The following is a 20,725-nucleotide window of genomic DNA, read 5'->3' on the forward strand; positions in this document are numbered from 1 at the left end:
TTTATCGTTTAACAAGGAATCATTAATAACTGGAGAAATTGGCCGAGGTAGACAGGTATGCCATGTCGTCAATAATCTTTTTGTTTCAAACTCTGAGCCATATTGAACATTTCAAGTACCAAGATCATGTTCTTCATATTTATTGTCCTCATCGTGGGGGAAATTAAAGTTCCAATTCACTCCTCCACGCCGTCCAGTTGTCTTATCCACCCAGAGAGCTCTATTTTCGGATAAGAGCGATAGCGTCCACCATAATGTTCCCCGCAGCTTGTAATTTCTGGAAAAATCCCGGCCGTTCAGTCCAATCGAAGAGGATTATTTAGAGTTGACAGCCTCTGCCCGCCATTTTTCTTCTTCAGAAATGAATTGTGTGACGGTCCTCTGTTTTCGTCCATTTTTCTAAGTGGCAAGCGGGTTTGTGAGTTTTAGTGGGAAATTACATCTTTATAAACATCTTTGATTAGGATACTTAATATAAAATACTGTGATAGACTGAAGCCACGAATATTGAAACCGCAAAGTGTTGAAGGATGACAGTACCATGTTTGTGATGAAAAATTTATCATTCCTACACTCCCTTACCCTGCTTCCAATGCACTTAGCTCTAATCTCTCTTTTCACTGAGAAAATAAAAGATCCTGAAGATGGTGAGCATGTTAATGACCATCAAGTGCGGCTGCATATCTGACAGACACATTTATCTCAAATTTGAGCACATTAATGAAAGGTTGGAAGTGGAAAGATAAACCACTGCATAGTGTTTGTTGCGAGGCGATACCCACAGATTAAAATGAGAGGAGCAGCAAATAATAGGCTATGGTATAAATAGCTACACAACTCATGGGTGTGTGTTGAGGAGGGTGAGCAAGCTTATTGGTGAGGGGAAGTAAAAATGGGTTGAATGAACGCGATTTGAAGACTTAATTTACTAAATACGGTGGTACCTTGAGATACGAACTTAATTCGTTCCTGCACTGAGCTCGTGTGTCGATTTACTCGTAACTCAAATGAACGTTTCCCATAGAAATTAACTAAAACAAATTAATTTGTTCCAACCCTCTGAAAAAAACACCCAAAACAGGATATTGGATTGGAAAAACATTTGTATTTGTTCTAATTTGCGATCTATTAACAAAGTAACACATAATTACTGGTTTAATATGACTAAAATCATACAGATTTCACTTATATATTTTTCTTGAGATACGAGACAAATTTTGATATACGTGCAGACAGCAGACGCGAGTTGCTGCTCATAAAAACATCAGGGCTACTGTCTCTCTCCTCGCAACTAGACAATAATACAGTTTTTGCAGCACTACGCATTTTCATAGTGCAACAACTGTCCTTTGCTTCTTTTCACCATAGAATAAGGCGCCAAAATATTTCAAAAGGTCCAGAAAGACGTCTTGCCTTTTCCTGTTTTGTTCTGATTAAATTTCGCATCACGCACTTAGCCTGATGGAGGAAGACGAGGCCGCGGTAGATGATGAATTTTTTGGGCTGTGTTGATCACCTTCTATAGTCTTTTCGTGTTGGCTTCTGTGCCGTTTGAGTGCTACACTGACACAGCGTAGGTCAGCATGCTATCAATGGCAGACCAGTAGAAGGTCACCAGCATGTTGATTTTTAGCTTCTCCTTGCTGCGTACTCTCAGGAAATGTAGCCTCTGCTGCACCTTCGTGACGAATGTGTGATGTTTGCCGCCCAAGTGAGATCAGCAGAGATTTGGACCCCTAGGAATTTGAAAGTGTCCAGTCGCTCCACATATTCGCGGTTGATATACAAGGGGGCGGAGCGTGAAGCTGGCATGACGATAGGACGTCAACATACTGCATGGGGCTTGTCAGAAGGAAACTGATGACAACATTGACAGAGCCATTGAATTTGGCAATCGTCTTGACAAGACAACAACAACAATATTTGTGTCAGAAAAATTTGTCTCAAATCTGACGAAGAGGACTTGGTCTAAAGCTCAAATAACCTGTTTTGGATGATTTAACTCAAGTGTTAAAGAAGTATCTTCTCTGTGAGTACAGGACTTAAAGTATTTAAATGTTTTATTTATAGGTTATATTTAGATATTAGTAAATTATAGACTTTTCATATGCCTTTAACTGTGATATTTAATACGTATGCTTCCTGATAATTGTACTTATGTACTTGTATTTTTGAATAGGCTCGTTCTCCCTCTTTTTGTGCCCTGTGATTGGCTAGCCCCTAATTCAGGGTTTCCCCTGCCTGGTGGCCAAAGTCAGCTGGAATAGGCTCCAGCACTCCCTGCAATCCTTGTGAGGATAAGCGTGGATAAGTGGTTAGCACGTTGGCCTCACGAGGGTTCGTGTTTGTCCTTCTCCTTGTGCCCTGTGATTGGCTGGTCACGATTCAGGGTGTCCTTTGCCTGGTTAGCTGGAATAGGCTCCAGCACCCTCTGCGACCTTTGTGGGATAAGCGGTTCGGAAAATGAATGAATTTAGACAAAAGAGGTTTAATGAGAGTTTGACTATTTTTTTCTCCAAATTAGTTAATTAACTGTTGCAAATGCTTAACTGGTTAATTTGTGGTCATTGTAGAGGTTTAGAGTAAGTTACTGCAAGAGGAAAGAAACATGTAGTGTATGTTAGTTTCATGTTGCATACATAGCAATTTAGACTTTGTAACCACCCACACTCCGTTGCCAATGGTTTCCTGGGAAACTCTTGTCAGGGGGTTAGTAAGACGCCAGTTAAACAGAGGAGAGGGCCTTTCACAGCTTTAAACCTGGCAATGTTTCCCACCAATCTGGAGATGATTGGAAAGGGGAAACATATAGTTTTATGGTATTTTTCTCATAAGCTAAGAATTATACAATCAGGGTAAAGGCAATAACAATTAAGCCTCTTGTGATCGGCAATAAGTCAATTAATCATACGGGAAATAAAAGTGTAGTTGTTAATGTTCCTGGCTGCCATTTAGCGCCGTGTGCGTGCATATTAAAACTTCGGAATGGATTAGAATATAGTTCTTTATTTTAAAATTCCCCATGGGGAAATAACATTACCAGCCATCTTCCCTTTCTTTTGACTCCTTTCACCGTTCCTTGCACATACGTGTACAGGTAATCATTAAACCGTAGATCTAATGTTCAGAATAAGACAAAAAACATTCTAAACATTAAATAACTGACACTATGCATGAGAAATATATGAGACGAGTGTTATTGTTTTTCGAGCGTAAAGCTTACGGTAAGCGGTTTAGCGTGAGCACTTTCGTTGAACATTCATTTATTTTATGAACCGCTTACCCTCACAAGGATCGTAGGGGGTGCTGGAGCCTATCCCATCTGACTTTGGACCGGAAGCAGCTGACCGCAGGGCACGAGAAGGGGGACAACCCTTCACACTTACATTCATACCTAGGAGTAATTTAAGGTGGCCAGCCAGCCGACCATGCAGGTTTTTGGAATGTGGAAGGAAACCAGAGTACTCGGGGGGGAAAAAAGCCCACACAGACCCGGGGAGAACATGCAAACTGCACACAGGTGGACCGAGCTGGATTTCAACCAAGGTCCCCCACTGTGAGGCCGACGAGCTAACCACTCATCCGCCGGTCCGCCCAGTCCCAAACACAACTGTGTTACTTTCCCCATTTCAAGTAAAAGTCAGCGATTGAAACAGCTGCACAATATTTGGCAAAAATGTGGTGTGCAAGACACTTTTCTTGTGTCACAACATTTGGGAAACCTTCAGAAAAAGACCGGCATACGCATTTAATGGGTTTCTATGCTGTAAGTGTCGCGGGTTACCAATAGTGGCCAACTTTTTCCAGATTTGGGCGGATTCTGGCCGAACTGGGTGGATTATATTCAGTGTGATTTGGTTGGATTCTTGTCTTTCTGATCTAGCAACGTTGAAATGCAGCCCAACATTTCCTCATGTTCCCCATACTTGAACATCGATGATGCGTCATGAGAGGTTTGAAATGTTGATGGCGTATTTTAGACTAGGACTCTCATGGGCTCCCACATTGCCCAAAGCAAAAACACAGCTATGGTTGTGATTGCGAATGTCTTTTTTTGTGCCAGAGACATTTTTTTCCCTCAAAAAAAATGATGCCTACTTTTTGCTGCCATCTACTGACACCTGCTGACTAGATCTTAAACTTCACACAGTACATTTATTACAGAGACAGTGCAACTTCCATTTCGTGGACCATGCTCAATGTTACTTAATTAGTCTTTTAAACGTTTTGGATGTGTGTATTTATTTTAGTAAAAACTCGCAATTTCCCCCCAAAAAATATCATATCTTTTGTTCCCTGTGGGTCAGTAAAATTGTTGTCCCAATCTCAGATTTCAACTCAAAGTTAAGCTAAATATTAGGTTGCATAACATGCCTGTTATGCCTAGTAGCAGTGTTATATAATAATGTGTGTTACGTAATACTAACAGTATTTGCATGGTCATAAAAGGGTCAAGAAATTAAATTAATTGACACAATCTGTCAGTTTTTCTTTGATTTGGTGTTATGAATGTTTTCTCGTTACCACCACAGCATACAGGGCAATTAGAACGTGTTGTTGTTTTAACTATAAATCCTTGACCTTGGTTTTATTCATAGACGTCAGTATGAATTACGGCATTTGTATTAATTGCTGTCCCTATTATCCATATCCAGGCAGCTCCAGAAACAGAAGGAGATTGAAAGGGAGCGTCAGGAACGCGAATGTCAAGAAAGGGAGCACCTGGAGCGAGAGATGCAAGAGCGACAACGTCAGGAACAGGAACGTCAAGAACGGGAGCGTCAGGAAAGGGAGCTTCGTGAAAGAGAGGCGCAGGCTGAGAGGGAGAGACGGGAACGTGAGTGTCAGGAGCAGCAAGAGCGGATGGAAAGAGAGAAGGTGGAGAGAGAGAGGCAGGAAAATGAGCAGCAAGAACAGTTGGACAGAGAACAGCAAGACTGGGAAAGAGGGAGACGCATCTCTAATGCTGGTGAGTTTTGCACTTCACTTTTAGCAAAAGTGTTAGATCTGTGTTGCAATTTTATTAATATTTCCCCTAATCCTTTTGTAATTCTTTGAATATATGCATTATTTTTTAACACAAATGCAATTGTAATTTATTAACATTTTTGTGCATGGCAGCTTTTATGCTTCAGGAAGCTTGTGAGTCTTTACTAATATTAGCCTATATGGGCTTATGGGCATATTGGAATATTTTTTATGGGTCAGTAGATATCGTGAATCTTGTTTGTCTGTTTTCTTGAACTCCCCAAATAACATTTGGGCTATTTTATTCTACTAATCGGTAGAACATACCAGATAGTGTCTTAGTTCCTCATCTACTTATATGCAGTTAGATATTATAGATATAATAATCACTCGGATTTCACGGATATTGTACACGAGACATGGCCACGATAATCAAAAAATCGCAAAGTAGCGGAAGACACAACATTTGTGGTTAGTTGGGCAAATTGACTAGGTTAGAGCTGGACGATATGACAAAAATTGTTATCACCATTAAAGAAATTATTAGTCGATATCGATAATTATCATGATACCTATCGAATCTTTTTTGTTTCAAATTTTAGACTTCTGTGAATAGGTAAATGAATTAATTATTTTTGATGTTATGTTGTGCCATAAAGACTCCTTCCTTGCACTATGAAAAGTAAAGAATAAAACCTGCAGAAATTAAATGTATAAAATAATCAACTGAAGACATCATCATTGGCAAGCAGACTATTTCCAGCCTCACAAAAAGAAATAGTGTAAAGTTTACCCATTTTAACGCAAGATAACAAGTTTTAGATTTTTGCTACATTTTTAGGACATTCACATAAAATGGGGAAACACCTTGATATCAATCAAGTAAGAAAAATATTAAAAACTGTCCTCAAATGAGGACAGTGTTCAATAAGGCTGCTCATTGCAGCACAGGTATTTACGAGGAATTAAAAAAAAAAAGAAAGAAAACGCCAGGGACAATTCACTCGGATCTATTAGTGGGTCGGCTCAGTGTTGTCCTGCATCTCATAATCACTTATTCTGGCCCTGTTATTGTCCTTTTGTCTTTATGCTCTGTGTTAGCCTCTGCTGCTAACATTCTAAAACACATTTTCTCATCATTCTCTTTTGCTCCTGAGCGTTTGTCTGAAACTACCGTTCATGTCGAAACAGCACCCCGTTCTCCGGGATGTTCGGGTGGTCTTTTTGCAGTTTGAAATTATTATAATTCCATTATCGCTGACAAAAATTATTTCACCCTAATTATAGTTATTGTTTTCTCGCCCAGCCCTACTCTAGGTATTTTTAGAGATGTTTTAATTTAGTTTTATGTGTTAGATCAGAACCATCATCTTCAAATTCATAATTAGGTTTGAAAAATTTACAAAAGGTAGACCAGTGACTGAGTGTTTAGCCAATTTTCCAAGTTTTGGGGTCCCCTCTTCAAATCCAGGTCAGTCCTACCGTGTGGAGTTTGTATGTTCTCCCTGGACCTCCATGGGTTTTCTCTGGGTACTCCCAATTTCCTCCCACATTCCAAAGACGCGGAGTAAGCTGATTGAACAAATTGCCTATATGTATGACTGTGAGCGTCAATGTCCGTCTCCTCATTAACTCAGGGGTGGCAAACCGGTCCTGAGGGCCGCTGTGGGTGCAGGTTTTTTGTTCCAGCCGATTCATCACAAACACTTTAACCAATGAGATTTCTGCAGAAAATAAGAAGCACCTGACTGCAATCCACTGATTTCACTTGTAGGACACCAGATTGGTGAAAAGGTGTCCTCTTTATGGGTTCAAATGAAAACCTGCTCCCACTGCAATTTAAGGACCCCCGCGTTAACTAAATTCACAGTCACTTTAGAAAGACATGTTAAATTATTATATATATATCACCATGTTAAATATTTTTGGGGGTCATTGATTGAATAATGAGTGTTGGGATGGTGTAGGGATTCACTCACCTGAATTCGATGCGGGCAAGCGTGCTTTTTGTGCACAAATACCCACAACAAACAAACAATCAAATAAATAATCAATAAATAATAACAATAAATGATAAATAACAATGGTATTGAGTTGGCCACGGCGGCAATAACTCCAATAATTGTGGTTGCAGGTACGAAAACCATATCAATGCTCAATGTAACCAGAGACCGTGAACATCATGTCAAAGTAGCTTCAAGTCATTCATTTTTCATACCGCTTACCAAGGGTCATGAGGGGTGCTGGAGCCTTACCAGCCAACCACGAAGAGCAGAACAACCACTTCAAGTTATCCATCATACTTAGTTGATAATGGCTTTCCCATTGAAGTAGAGGGGTGATCATTGTTATCCTATCCTCTAATATTCGGAGCTCTTACAGGAAAACAATAAACACAAATGTTTCAATGAGATTACAGACGAGGAGCAGACAGGACAGTGCATTGGTTACTCTTTTCCCATAATTTAGGGCAACCTGAAAAATAAATGGGTGAGGGTTTTGTTGAAATGTATGAAGGGAATTACAATTTAGTATTGGGTCAAAAACATCACAGTGTAGTGGCACGCTTCACTGCTATGTTCGCCCTATTAACATATGCACGCATGACCACACATACAGGCTGACATAGTTCAGCAGTGTTACTCAAAAGCTAAAAATACATTAGGGAAAATGCTGGTAAGACCCTAAGGGGCAGTGCTGTTGTGTGACTGCTTACAAAATTGTCGAGATCGAGGGTGGGGTGAGATCACGCGTTATGAGCAGACGCAGAGGGTGTAAAATTATGATGCTTTTTGGGGGTGGTTGTGTTGCATACAGTGTAATATTGTTATGGAATGTATTCCGTACACTTAATTCTTTATCACATTTAATTTTTCTTCAATATTTTTGTCATCTAGAAATGAGCAGACTAATCTCATTTTATGAATACAATTGTAACTACTGTGCTAAATGGAGATACCACTTATTTTCTTCCGTAGAAGGGATTTAATGTCTACTATTTGATTTAATGGTATTTGCATGTGTCAGACTGTTACTGACAAATGACAAGAAACGATAATTACGGATAAAATTATGTCCAGCCAATGATGACGTGTTTACTTCCGTGGCATGAGTAAATGTTAACAACAGTCTGCATGTTATGCCTGTTTTGTAGGATAGCATATAGCTAACGGTTCGCTGAAGCCTATCCCAGCTGACTTTGGGCCAGAAGCAGGGGACACCCTGAATTTCTGGCTCGCCAATTGCAGGGCACAAGGAGACAAACTACCATTCACACTTATACCTAGGGGAAATTTTGTGTTCAATCAGCCAACTATGCATGTCTTTGGAATGTGGGAGGAAACCAAAGTACCCGTAGAAAACCCACACAGTTGGACGGACCTGGATTTGAACCCAGGACTCCACTGTGAGGCCGATGGAGTAACCACTCGCTCCACTGGGCAGCCCCATGTATTTAAAATTGACAATGCAAATGTACAAACATAAAAAGATGCCGATTTAGGTTGTTTTTTTTCCATTTTTATAATTATGTTTGTTCTTAGCGTATGATAGAATAAGTAATATATAGCATAATACAGTACATGCTTTTTCCTCTTCATTGTGAATCTTTTGGTTGGTGCGAATTATTTCTGGATTCCCTACCACATAATTTACATAATGTTTCTGTTTTATAGTGAAATTATTTTATAGGTGCACTCTTCTTTGACAAAAGTGTGGGTGAATAGCTTAAAGTATGCCCTTATAAGGATATGTGGTCCAGAAATTGGATAGATATACTTTATATTTCCTCTGATGGAGTAAATTTGGCTTGTCAGTGTTCCTTGGCTTGGCTTAATGAGTTGCATCCCTCTTGTTCTGGCATCCATCTTTTCTATTATCTCTCAGCCAGACTTTAAAGGCTTTGTGCGTATGTTGGATTCATTAGCAATTTCTGATTCTTTACTAACAAAGCTACATCATTTCAGCTAATTGATATACAGTCAATACCCTTGAATAGAACTGTTGTTTAGCTTTGTGCTTTTTTTCTTGCTTCATCTGCTCCATTTTCTCCCACCCTCTACCCTCCTTCCATTTCTCTCCTGACCTTTCATCCCTCTGTTGTGTGCACGATGGCTGCCTCCTTCCTGCATCGGTCCTTTACCTATTGTCCCTTGTGGTTCTCCAACATCTCTGTCCATGCAACTAGCATTTGAAAGCACTCTATGCAGTCCCACTCCTCAGGAGTATAGCAGAACATCATCCACGCCTACATCTCCATCCAGCTATACCGGTTCAATTCCGGGTGGTCTTTTATACTCCTCCACGACACCCCCTACACCACCACTAAGGCACTCGGCGTCCCGTTTTGCCACCTCACTTGGCTCGGCCTTCCACCCAGTCCTTCCCCACTACGCCACTGTTCCAAGGAGACAGCAGGCAATTTCCCAGGTACCACCTCCTGCCCCAGCTGCAGCCTCCAGCCCTGCCACCACGGCCAAGTCTGTGGTGTGTTCAGCATACAGCTTTACACCTTTGCCCCCATCACCTCCGGTCATGATCAGCAGTCCACCGGGGAAGGCTGCCGGGCCACGGCCACTCATCCCCATTGCGGCCCAGCCTCCGCTCACCCAAAAGCCCACCTCGCCGTCTCCCAATGGTCCACCAATGTTTCCCGCGCCGTCCCCAGTCACAATCCTGCCACACAACCATCCTACTGGCATAGCAGGCCCCACCCCACCACTACCGCCAACCCCGCCACCATTCACTTCTTCGTGCGTCTCGTCTCCCCCCTCCTCATCCCATGCTCCTGGTTTGCCCTCTCCCTCCACAGCATCATCCGTTGCTGCAGTTGCTTCCACTGAGCACCTCACCCTGCCTCTGGGCCAGGACCCACCAGGCTCAGGGGAATCGGACACACCACCATCAGGAGGCCAAGAAACCCACAAACTGCATTTGGGGTCCTCTGATCAACCTCAAACCCAGGGTAAGGCCTCAAACCATTTCCTTTTAGCCCTACTGTCTTTCACTGCCTTTAAATCACACTCTAACATCAATAATTCATTGTCATCTAACATATTTTACCATCATTGAGAAAAATTATCTAATCTGTGATCTTATTCTCAATTTAATTTTCCCAGACCTCTGTGGTTCAACTCTTGCCATTAACTTGCCTTGTTTAAAGAATTATTTGTATGTGAGCATTCTTGCAGTTGTTTGTGTGTGTTGACAAGAGAGAGAGAGAAGAAGAAGAGAGAGAGAGAGAGAGAGAGAGAGAGAGAGAGAGAGAGAGAGAGAGAGAGAGAGAGAGAGAGAGAGAGAGAGAGAGAGAGAGAGAGAGAGAGAGAGAGAGAGAGAGAGAGAGAGAGAGAGAGAGAGAGAGAGAGAGAGAGAGGGGGAAGAGGGGATAAGGGGGAGAGCGAGAGGGGGAGGGAGAGAGAGAGATGGAGAGAGAGAGAGAGAGAGAGAGAGACTGCAGGATTGCTGTCGTTGTTTAGATTTGCCTAAGGATTTTAAAGGGATTAGTGTTTTCTTAACTCTGCTTTTTGGTGGGAGGCAGCCCTGGCTAAGCGGACAGCCGAGACAAGACAAGCTTCTGCCCCATCCCCACCAAAGGGTGCCAAATTGAAGCACATAATTGCAGCACACGTTTGAAGTCTCTAAGATCAATGTATCACTTAATGGGCAGCTGTCACAGTTCCTCTATGCTCGGCGAGGCAGTGAAGTTTACGCGATCAAAAGTGAGGTGTGCCTCACCAACAAACCTGTTCTCGACTCATATTAAAATGAGATTGTTGACGTTTTGAAAATCCTAATGATCTAATACCGTCGTATCTCACACCCCAAGTATGAATATGTATTTTGTAAAATATTATGACTTTTGTTTATAGCAGGGGTGTCAAACCGGGTTTCATTAAAATGTTTGCAAGCGTAATCAGTTGATTGGCATACACAATATCCACCCTCCTTTCTTTTGTCCTTCTTTTCTATCGCCATCGAAGCTAATGTTGAAGGTCGAGCCTGTCCTGTCATATTTCTGGCATAGTCCGTCTTGAAGCTGGATTTAAATCAACACACCAATATATTTGCTTGTGCAGCTGGCTCCAAATACAGCTTGGTAGCTCTCATAGTTAGTGCACTGAAAGTGGCGGACACACCCTTTTCCTGGCTGTAACAGGCTTACTAGCTTTGGAGTTGACCGCCCTTTCTTAATGATGTCTATTGTTTTCTGGAAAAGTCTGTCTGTAAAATAGCTTTGTGAGCAAATCTGCAACCAAATCCATTTGTTTTCCGCCGTCTGCCATTGTTGGTGGAGTTTGCGATCTCTGGCTGGCTCACTTTGGCTTTGGTCCGCCTACTAGCCAATCATAGTTGGTGAAAGCGATGACGTATCCCTCCGCCTGCGAAATGGCCTTGTTGTCACCAAATAGAATTCTGATTGGTTAAAGCTACAGTCTTATCGATGCTTGTTTAATACAGCAGAGCCAGCAGAACTGATTGTGAAGGCCTTGAGGCAGATTTCTGACCCTAGCAACAAATAATGGCTGAAATGTGATTGGTCTAATGCTTCAATATGAAAACACACATCTGGAAGCAGTGCAACCAGGGGGGAAAGCAATGAAAGGAAGATAACAGACAATTTGGAATACTTTAATAAGTATTGATGGACAAAATATAATATGTGATTCAGATATTTCTTAGGCCAGCAGAGAAGGGCTTGAAGGCCCTGACAGTCCGCCACTGTCTAATTGTTACTACACTATAAACTTATCACGTATCTATGGCGGATCCTAGCTGCGATATGGTTAAATCGTGATAGTCAGTCTGCAAAGTGGCCATGTATTACTGTTCATTGTACGGTCATTCTTTAGAGAACTTTGCATTGCAAAGACCAACTGTTTTATCCCTTTGATTTATCTTTGTTTTTTCGCCTCCACTTCACCCAAATACAGAAATTGTACAGCCAGCGGGGTTGAACATAGCACCCCCTCCCCCACCTCCACCCCTGCCACCCAGCTCTACTGTGACACCTTTGGCCACCACCCCGGTTGCCACACCCACCACACCATCAGGACACCCTCCTCCGCCGCCGCCTCCACCTCTGCCTCCTTCACTAACTCCAGCTGGGACTCCTACGAGCCCACCTGGGCCGTCTCCTCCTCTTTTGACCCCAACTCCGCCCCCAGCACCTCCCCTTCCTGCTGGTCTCTTCTCTCCCTCAGAAGACCGTCCCACCTCAGGCTTGGCTGCTGCCCTCGCAGGAGCCAAGCTCCGCAAAGTGCCAAGGGTGAGCGCCCAGTTGATGGTTCACCTGTAATATTTTGCAATATTTCTCTCTAAAGAAAATATATTTTCAGAGTGATGATGCAGGGGCAGCTCTGGCAGCAGCCCTGTTGGGGACTGTCGCAGGTACAGGGGCCAAATCAGAGTCCAGAGGCAATGTTCCTGGAGGAGGCGGGCTCATGGAGGAGATGAGCGCCTTATTGGCAAGAAGGTACTATCATAAATTGGTTCAATTTGATATAAAGTTCAATTTTTTTTTTATAAAACCTGTGCCTCAATGTCTTGTCCGATATAGAAGAAGAATTGCAGAGAAGGGCTCATCACCTGAACCCGACCAGAAATCAGTAAGTCTTATTCAATTCAATTTCTTTATGACACTGACAGCATTCCTGTCTGAACTCACTGGTCAATTCTTTAGTGCTTACCTCTTTCTTTTTAAGCCTCCTTTGGATTCCATGTGTTCAAATGATAACATATAATACTATCGGTTACACAACTTTTAGTTGCTTAGGTTTTTTTATGTTAATCTTAAAAAATGCTAACAGAAACAACAACAAAGTCAAAAACCTTTAGTTTTTTTGACATCTTATGTTTCTGATTCTACGTGAGATTTTCCCCCTAAACGTTTTATATGTACCAGACTTAATAAAAGGTAATGTTAAAGACATGGCCATAATAAACAAAAAAAACATTAAGTAGGATCACACCATAATGACGCACCTCTACAGAAGTACACAAAGGCAAGTATCAAAAAGTGTATATTTATGAAATATTACAGCTATAAGGATATCACAAGACTAACACATTAATATCTAAACATAATCCATATACAATGTTCCCTCGCTTATCGCGGTTAATGGGGACCGACCGGGACCCCCCGCAATAGCTGCGTTTCCGCGAAGTAGGCGTGCCCCTTCAAAAATGCTTAAAGAACCGTATAACACGTGCACAAAAGCCCCACCAAGCAAAAACATCATAGTAGTCCGTATGGAGGATCTTCTGCAGTTTTTTTGCACGTAAGAAACATCGTTATTGGGAGTTGTGAACATTGTTTTTTTGGGCGGTGAAGATGCGCCTGTAAACAGCCATGACGTCATCAATGCGATTCCTGAACTCTCACCATGTTATTGACCATTTCTTTGATGCAATTACTAATTCTTATTGAATATTTTGTTTCCACCTCTTGTAAAATGATGTAATTTATAATTTTAACTTAATATCTTTACATTTTTTATTTATTTTTTCCTGAAAAAAATCCGTGAAGCTCTGAGTCCGCGATAGCTGAAGCGCGAAGTAGCGAGAGAGCACTGTATTATATTTAATCGCCCAGGTATATTTGGTTCTCTATATGAATTGTCTCCTCTTTGTCATATAGGAGGATTGTGAAGTAACCACAACCCCCAAAGTGTCAGCATGTAGCACGCCAGGTGAGCATCAGGACAAAGAACAGATATGTATAGTGTACTGTATATTTAAACTTTTCACTTACTCACAGTATTTCTGTTTTTTTTTTCCATTTTCTCTACAGACATGCCACGGAAGCCATGGGAAAGAACAAACAGTACTATGAATGGTAGCAAATCACCAGTTATAGGAAGGTAAAGTACCTTATCACCTACTCTTTGGATCTTCAATTATTTATTGTTTGGTTTAAATCGATGTTTATTCCTAACTACAAAAATGTGGGTTTGTTTGCTTAAGTGTCCTTGGCTTAGTTCAGCATGATGCACTGTTGGAGTTGCCAAGTGCTTGCTAACATCACTAAAGCTTAATATGATGGAACTTGCTGTTCTGACGTTAAGTTTACTGCTGAAATACGGGTAGAATTGGTGAAAACTGCGTTTTATATACATAAAAGCGATGGATGAATTCACTGTTGCGTAGTGATGACACAAGCATTAGGCAATTTATCTTGTGCTCTATCTTAGAAATTGATTTGTTGGAAATACCTAATCCAGGCAGTTCGGCTGCTGAGTAGTTAGCGCGTCGGCCTCACAGCTCTGAGGTATTGGGTTCAAATCCGCGTCGGTCCACCTGTGTGGAGTTTGCATGTTCTCCTGCGTGGGTTTTCTCCGGGTACTCCGGTTTCTTCGCACATTCTCAAAACATGCATGGTAGGCTGATTGGACACTCTAGTATATGTTTATACCCCTATTTCAATTTCTTCTCCAATCTATTATTGGCTAATCTTTTGTAGGCATATACTCTCTATAAGACTCCCTGATTTTACTTTTTTTTTCAACATAAATATTCTGTGTTTTCAATGATTACTGGTGTTGAAGTAATTGTGCACACATTTAACATTTATGTAAGAAAATTATAATGCGTATACACATAATAGTGTTTAGATTAGAAATATTCTGAAATAAGGAGATTATGAGCCAATGATGTGATGTACCTCATGGTTGCCAGATCAAAAGAACCCAAACAAATCAGACCATGAATATAACCCACCCAATTTGTCAACATTGCTACACTTACGCATGCACAAAAAAAGTAACACCGAGTTGTTTTTGCTAATATTACAACCATTCTTCTGCTTTAGACAACAAGTGCACAAACTCATTTTTCTGATGAGACAGCTCTATTCTCTTTTTTTTTTTTACACAACAACTGGTGCGTTGACCTGGTCACCTGGGAAACCTCAGTCTCGAAAACAATAACTTCAATTGCCATGCGGAAGTATAATTGATATTGACGGAATACAAGATATATTAAAACTCAAGAAAATCAAGTACACAAAGGGATTGCATGTACAATGAAAACAAATCGCCATTCCTCACAAGGCTGGGGTACTTTATCCCGCATTTCAAGATTTTGACGGGTCGCTGCTTTATGTGTTTCCGGCTCAGCTGGTCTTCCTCTAGCCAGGTCCAAGTCGGCGCAGCTTATAGCAAAGAAACCTATTCAATACGTATCTCGGTCGGACGGTTAGTTATACCGTATTTATTCGAGTATAACGCGCACCCATAAATTGTGACTAAAAATTGGTATAAGATTTATTTTTCACTTTTTCTTAGCTCACATCAAGGATTGCACCAGTACTGGTAACTGGGAAATGCTGAACACATGTTGCAAAGACAAAACATTATGGTATGGAAACCTGATAAAACAAACTACCAGTATAAACACAATTCTCAAATGGATTATACAATTTTAAATCCTTAAAGTATAGTTCATCATTATAAAAATTTACATGATTCATCGTCATCATCAGATTCGTCAAACAATTGATTCCATTCTTCTTGAGCCAGGATAGCGCTCCGTGGGCGGACTCTAGTGAGCGGCTGCCATTTTTCTGGAGCAACTTTTTTAAAATTTTACTTTTTTCTATAAACTTGCCGAAGACTATTTGGAGACGGCTGGCTTTCTTAAAAGAAGGTAGGTTATATCCCATGAGGAGGATATAAATTTACCTTTTTGGGTCCTGGTAGAACGGGCTCTTGCGCGCCATCTGGCGGACAAAGTCAGGTTTTACGTCTGCCATTATAACGGGTGTGGAGCAAACTTTGTCACGGGCGGAGGGCAGTTTTCCTCAGGATTTGGTCATAAAAGCGATTACCTCATGTATGACGCACACCCGATCTTTGCTTCAGTTTATTGGTACAAAATTTAGCGTGTTAAACTCGAATAAATATATTTTCTTTATCTTCAAGCTTGAAAAATGGCTCACATATCATATCAAACAATATTACTGCTAGAACAACACAATGTGTCAAAACGTAGGCAAGTTTTAGTAATAATTCCCCAACTATGACTATACTCTTACAGTGTAGACAGATACTAAAATGATTTTTATTAAGCCAGTTTCTCTGCTGCTTACACAGACGAGATTCTCCGTGGAGAAATCACATGGCAATGGACTGCTCCAACAGGTAGATTGAGGACTAGTGCGCATTTGAGACCCCTTTTTTCTTGAAAGCTTTTCCTCTTTTTTGTCATGGAATTGGTTTTTTTGGAAAAGCAAGTACAGAACTTTGAAATGCTTTGATAAAAGTGTTTTAAATGAGTGAATATGTCTTTGTGGTAGTTATACCCCCTTACACAACCAAACAGCAGTGCAGCTCGGCATGTCAATTGTGTGCATTTTTCTAATCAATTCCCTGTGTGACATAGTTTTTGCATGCTGCTCTCTGCCTTCTGCACTTTGAATTGGAAACAGGGAAATCCATATGTGCGTCACATTATTCCCATCAAGACTGTATTCTGAATCAGAGTTTTTCTTTTAAAAATAAAAATGTCTTTATTTTTAAGACCTCAGTGAAAAGAAAGCACAATTTAAATCACACCATTCATCTTCAGTACCATGCATTTTTGAAAGGGTTGTGGGGGTTGCCGCAGGTTATCCCAGCTGACCTGGAGCGAAATGCAGACTACATCCATAGGGAACTCAAAGAGGCCAACGGCCATACGCACTCAGAATCATACCGCCACCAGCAGGAAGCGAGCCGGCGCCTGCTTAGGCGGCTTCAAATCCAAATAAAGGAGGAAAAAACAAACCAAAACTCAATGCTAAGGGAGGACAAAACTTACAGACGTAGATTTCTTCCAAATAGATCTGGCTTGTTTTTCTACCTTCTCTTGCTTTTCGCAGTGATTTGAAATCTGTCACTTATCTCTTTCAGACCTAAATCTACCCCAACACCTACTGTATACTTAAGTTCCAATGGTGTGCCAACAGAGGTTGTTGACTATGACAGATTGAAACAGGTTGGTGAATATGTATGTCGTGTGCAACATGATTTGCATCTAATTGTACTCGGTATTTATTAATGATACAAATCCCAACTTAATTGAAATAGGACTCATTTACTTTCAGAATTCAATGAACGATCAAAGAACTGTCTTGAAACCAATACGATGTAGAAATTAAATAAATTAAAATTAACCAATGACCATGATTTCTTTAGAATTTTTGGTTTGGTGGAAATATTTAAAAAAAACAACTCACGAAACAAGCATGACAAAGGTTACATCCCCTTAAAATAATTTCTGTACTATGGAGTGAACATGAGTATAAACCACACTGCCCTAATCTTACATAATTCTGTAAAAGAACCCATATTCAGTGGTACCTCTACTGATAATAATTCCTTCCCAGTTTGCTTTCGTAAATCAATTTTTTAGGAAGGAAAGCTTTATTTTACATGTAAAAGCCCTAATCCTTTCCAAGGTCCCTAATAAACATCTGCAAAACACAAAACAAGAGTAAAAAAGTAGGAAATTGTTGATTACAGTGTCCCCTTGCTACTTCGCGGTTCAGCCACCGCGGACTCAGAGCTTCGTGGATTTTTTTTGCAAAAAAAAATAATACAAAAATACAAATATTACATTGAGACAACATATTTTACAGTTTTTTTTGTTATAACATGAATTTCACTCTCTATACCCGTATTCTATAAGGTGTAATGTATACAGGGGGGTAAAAAAAAAATTAAATTCAAATTAAGCATTTTTGAAGGGGCATCCCTACTTCGAGGAAATTCATTTATTGCGGGTGGTCCCGGTCCCCATTAACCACGATAACCGAGGGAACACTGTAAACCATTAAAAATAAGACATGCATAAGTCATTTTCAACTGGGGTGAATAGGTGAGTGCATAGTTGCAAGCAGAGGAGGCAAACATTTGGCAGCTGAGATAATATACGCATGCATGTAAACACACAATTTAACCGAAAATTATGCCATATTTGGTGAAATATCGATTCAATTACAATTTTCATTGACGACTTTGCATAAATTTCCCCAAATGTGCAAGACATTTGTCGTCAAGATGGGCCAAGGCAAGACTCATGAATACTTTGATAATGGAGCACACTTTTCACTCGCACCATAACTTTCTTGTTGCCTCATGATAAAAAGCAAAGAAAAGAACAGGGTCTAACATCGGGTCTGGATTTGTTGGATTTCTTTGCTGGGTAATTTGCTGTAAATGTTCTTCTTCAATCAAGAACTTTTCTTTAAAACAATTCAGCCTTTACTCAGAAAAAAGATTTTTAATGAGCTCGCTTGGGAAAAAAAATTGAATTAGCCATTAGACCAGGGGTGGCCAACCCGCGGCTCCCGAGCCGCATGCGGCTCTTTGCCCGGTTTCATGCGGCTCTTACGTCCATATCAAAGTTTGTAATTGTGTTTTATTTTTATTTGCGTGTGCGCTTCGCTTGAGTTCAATACGGTATTTTCGTCCAATGCGCATGTGCTTGGGATGAAAATACCTCAAAGTTTCCCAGTAGGAGCAAGGTCTTTTGAGTAAACGTTTTTAACAGAGTGGGAGAGCTCCCGTGAACCAGAAGCGACAATGAACGGCGTCGCGCACACAAAAAGTATCCCAAAGATCGAGCGTCGGCTGAAAAAGCCACACCCCCTGCGAGGCAGACCAAGGCGAGAGTGCTCAGCCGGGAGCAGCCAATAGGAGAGCGAGGTGTACACCCACGTGGTGGGCGCGCTAGTTAAAAGCCATTCATAATAAATGACAGCTCACAAGGAGCAAATGTTGCGCAAAAATAGGCTCTGATTTTATGCCAGAAGTCCCACTAAGTAACATGCATAGTAAAAGAAAAAGGCTATTGTAAATTATTATATTTTTGTTTGTGGACTTGGTTGAACTGAGAGTTTGTCTGTGTGAGACAGTGCACACAATGTTCATTGTTGATAATGACTGGCCTGTGCTGTTAGTACTGTAGGAGTCAATTTATGTCATTACTATGCTGGTGTGCGACATTTACAATAAATCTGGCTGAGCAAAGGTATGTGTGTGATGTGGCTCTTTGCGGTAACACAGTAAAAAATGTGGCTCTTTGCGGTAACACAGTAAAAAATGTGGCTCTTGGTCTCTGACTGGTTGGCCACCCCTGCATTAGACTATCAAAGCCTCACTGTTCAAATGAAGAGGAAAAAACACCCATAGATAACATAATTAAACAAAGAAACTTTCAAACAAACAAATGTTTGAGATATGAGAGAGTTAATAGCAGGACATTAAAGCCACAATAGTGGTTGTTGAACAAAAATGTGTTTTGTTGTGTCACTCTAGGACATTCTGGATGAGATGAGGAAGGAGTTGTCGAAGCTAAAAGAAGAGCTCATTGACGGTAAACTGACCTTTTCACTTTCTCTTTTTCACATGAACTTCAATAGCAACTTCAGTTTATTAACAAGGTCATGGTGGTTCTCTGTTTAGATTTGCCAGTACGTACAACCATTTATTCTAATAGGGCAGTAACCTAACATTAATGTGAAACTTCATTCTCATTTTGGGACTCTGTTGCTCAGTAGGCAATAACTATAATGAAACTGCTTAATTGTTTCATACCTGTCAACCTCTGCCGATAACTGCCCTTATAAATAATTATGATTCCCCGTACAAACTCCCCCAAAAATGTACAAACACTGTATGACGCATGTTTACTCGCGGTAACTCGTTTCTTACTATGTGGCTCCTTCATGCTTGCTTCCACGATATTTACTCTTTGTATATCTACGCATGCGCATGACATCCTTTATCGATATTGCCTTACCCACCGCTGAAAATATACATACGATTGAGGATAATTTTTGCTGGTATACCGTGACAATAGCAACAATCGATGACAGTAGCGCCGTTGGTTACCAGCCTACGAGACTATCTGGATTTTAGCCAAAACGGTTATGTTGAGATCGGTTTTCATAAATATTGGCGATTTAAAACAAATAATTCCCTATACAAAAGTCGTTGCACGGCGTACATGATTTGAAATGGTAAAAAAAACGTATAAAATACGTGTAAAACGTACAAGTTGACAGGTATGTTGTTTACGATAGGTAATCGCTGGCAAGACAAAAATAAAAAGTTCTGTTCCACATTTTAATTAAATATTTAACAGGGTAAATCTTTAAATGCCTTTTCAATGAAAGAGGTTTGACACCCTTATATGATGAGTTTACTTCTGCATTCAGCCAAACAAACCAAACAATACATTCAGTTTAAAGTAACTTACAAATCAATATGTATTGTGCATGAGGTACTTGTGTAACCTTTTTTTGTTTGTTGCTATGACTTCTCAAGTTAAATGTGTGAAACACCCTGAAACCAGAGAAGGTTTCCTGTAAAATGTGATGAGTTTCTCATCAAAAGGTAGTTATTTATTATACTATAGTTACATACATTTAAAGTTTAAAAAATATAAAATGTAATCGGTTAAACTCAAGTTTATAGTTATCACGGTAAATTAACACTAATCACATTATCACTAGAAAATACACGTGTACACCTGAGGGTAACTGATGTACTATAAGAGAAGGGTGCAATCATAACAAAAAAAACACTCATTACTAGTGATGTTCTGCTAGAGCATTCATGCTTGAATCTGATTCGAGCAAATGGAGTAGAGGAGTGTCAAAATAGTTTCCCAAGCACTGCATCAGACTATCCACACTATTTCATAGAAAATTCATAGTCAGGGGAGCACCCGCCTCGTTCGGCCCAGTGTTTTGACAACAGAACGTTGGCTCACCCAG

The 20,725-nt window shown here is 40.5% G+C and overlaps 1 protein-coding gene across 9 annotated transcripts in view; it reads left to right on the forward strand.

Annotated features, from left to right (window-relative positions):
* The window catches only part of enah (ENAH actin regulator), a 62,713-nt gene that overhangs the window by 36,527 nt on the left and 5,461 nt on the right, over positions 1-20,725 (forward strand). For 5 of the 9 annotated variants that reach the window (XM_077711421.1, XM_077711424.1, XM_077711425.1 and 2 more), the window contains 10 exons: positions 4,656-4,969; positions 9,155-9,931; positions 11,898-12,232; positions 12,303-12,439; positions 12,524-12,572; positions 13,604-13,655; positions 13,757-13,826; positions 16,056-16,103; positions 16,854-16,938; positions 19,263-19,320. In XM_077711421.1, coding sequence (XP_077567547.1) covers positions 4,656-4,969; positions 9,155-9,931; positions 11,898-12,232; positions 12,303-12,439; positions 12,524-12,572; positions 13,604-13,655; positions 13,757-13,826; positions 16,056-16,103; positions 16,854-16,938; positions 19,263-19,320 — 1,925 coding nt within the window. The remainder of the gene's footprint in view (positions 1-4,655; positions 4,970-9,154; positions 9,932-11,897; positions 12,233-12,302; positions 12,440-12,523; positions 12,573-13,603; positions 13,656-13,756; positions 13,827-16,055; positions 16,104-16,853; positions 16,939-19,262; positions 19,321-20,725) is intronic. The other 4 variants (XM_077711426.1, XM_077711427.1, XM_077711422.1 and 1 more) reach the window with 4 other exon arrangements.

Source organism: Stigmatopora nigra, unplaced genomic scaffold (genome assembly GCF_051989575.1).
Source record: "Stigmatopora nigra isolate UIUO_SnigA unplaced genomic scaffold, RoL_Snig_1.1 HiC_scaffold_26, whole genome shotgun sequence".
Lineage (NCBI taxonomy): Eukaryota > Metazoa > Chordata > Actinopteri > Syngnathiformes > Syngnathidae > Stigmatopora > Stigmatopora nigra.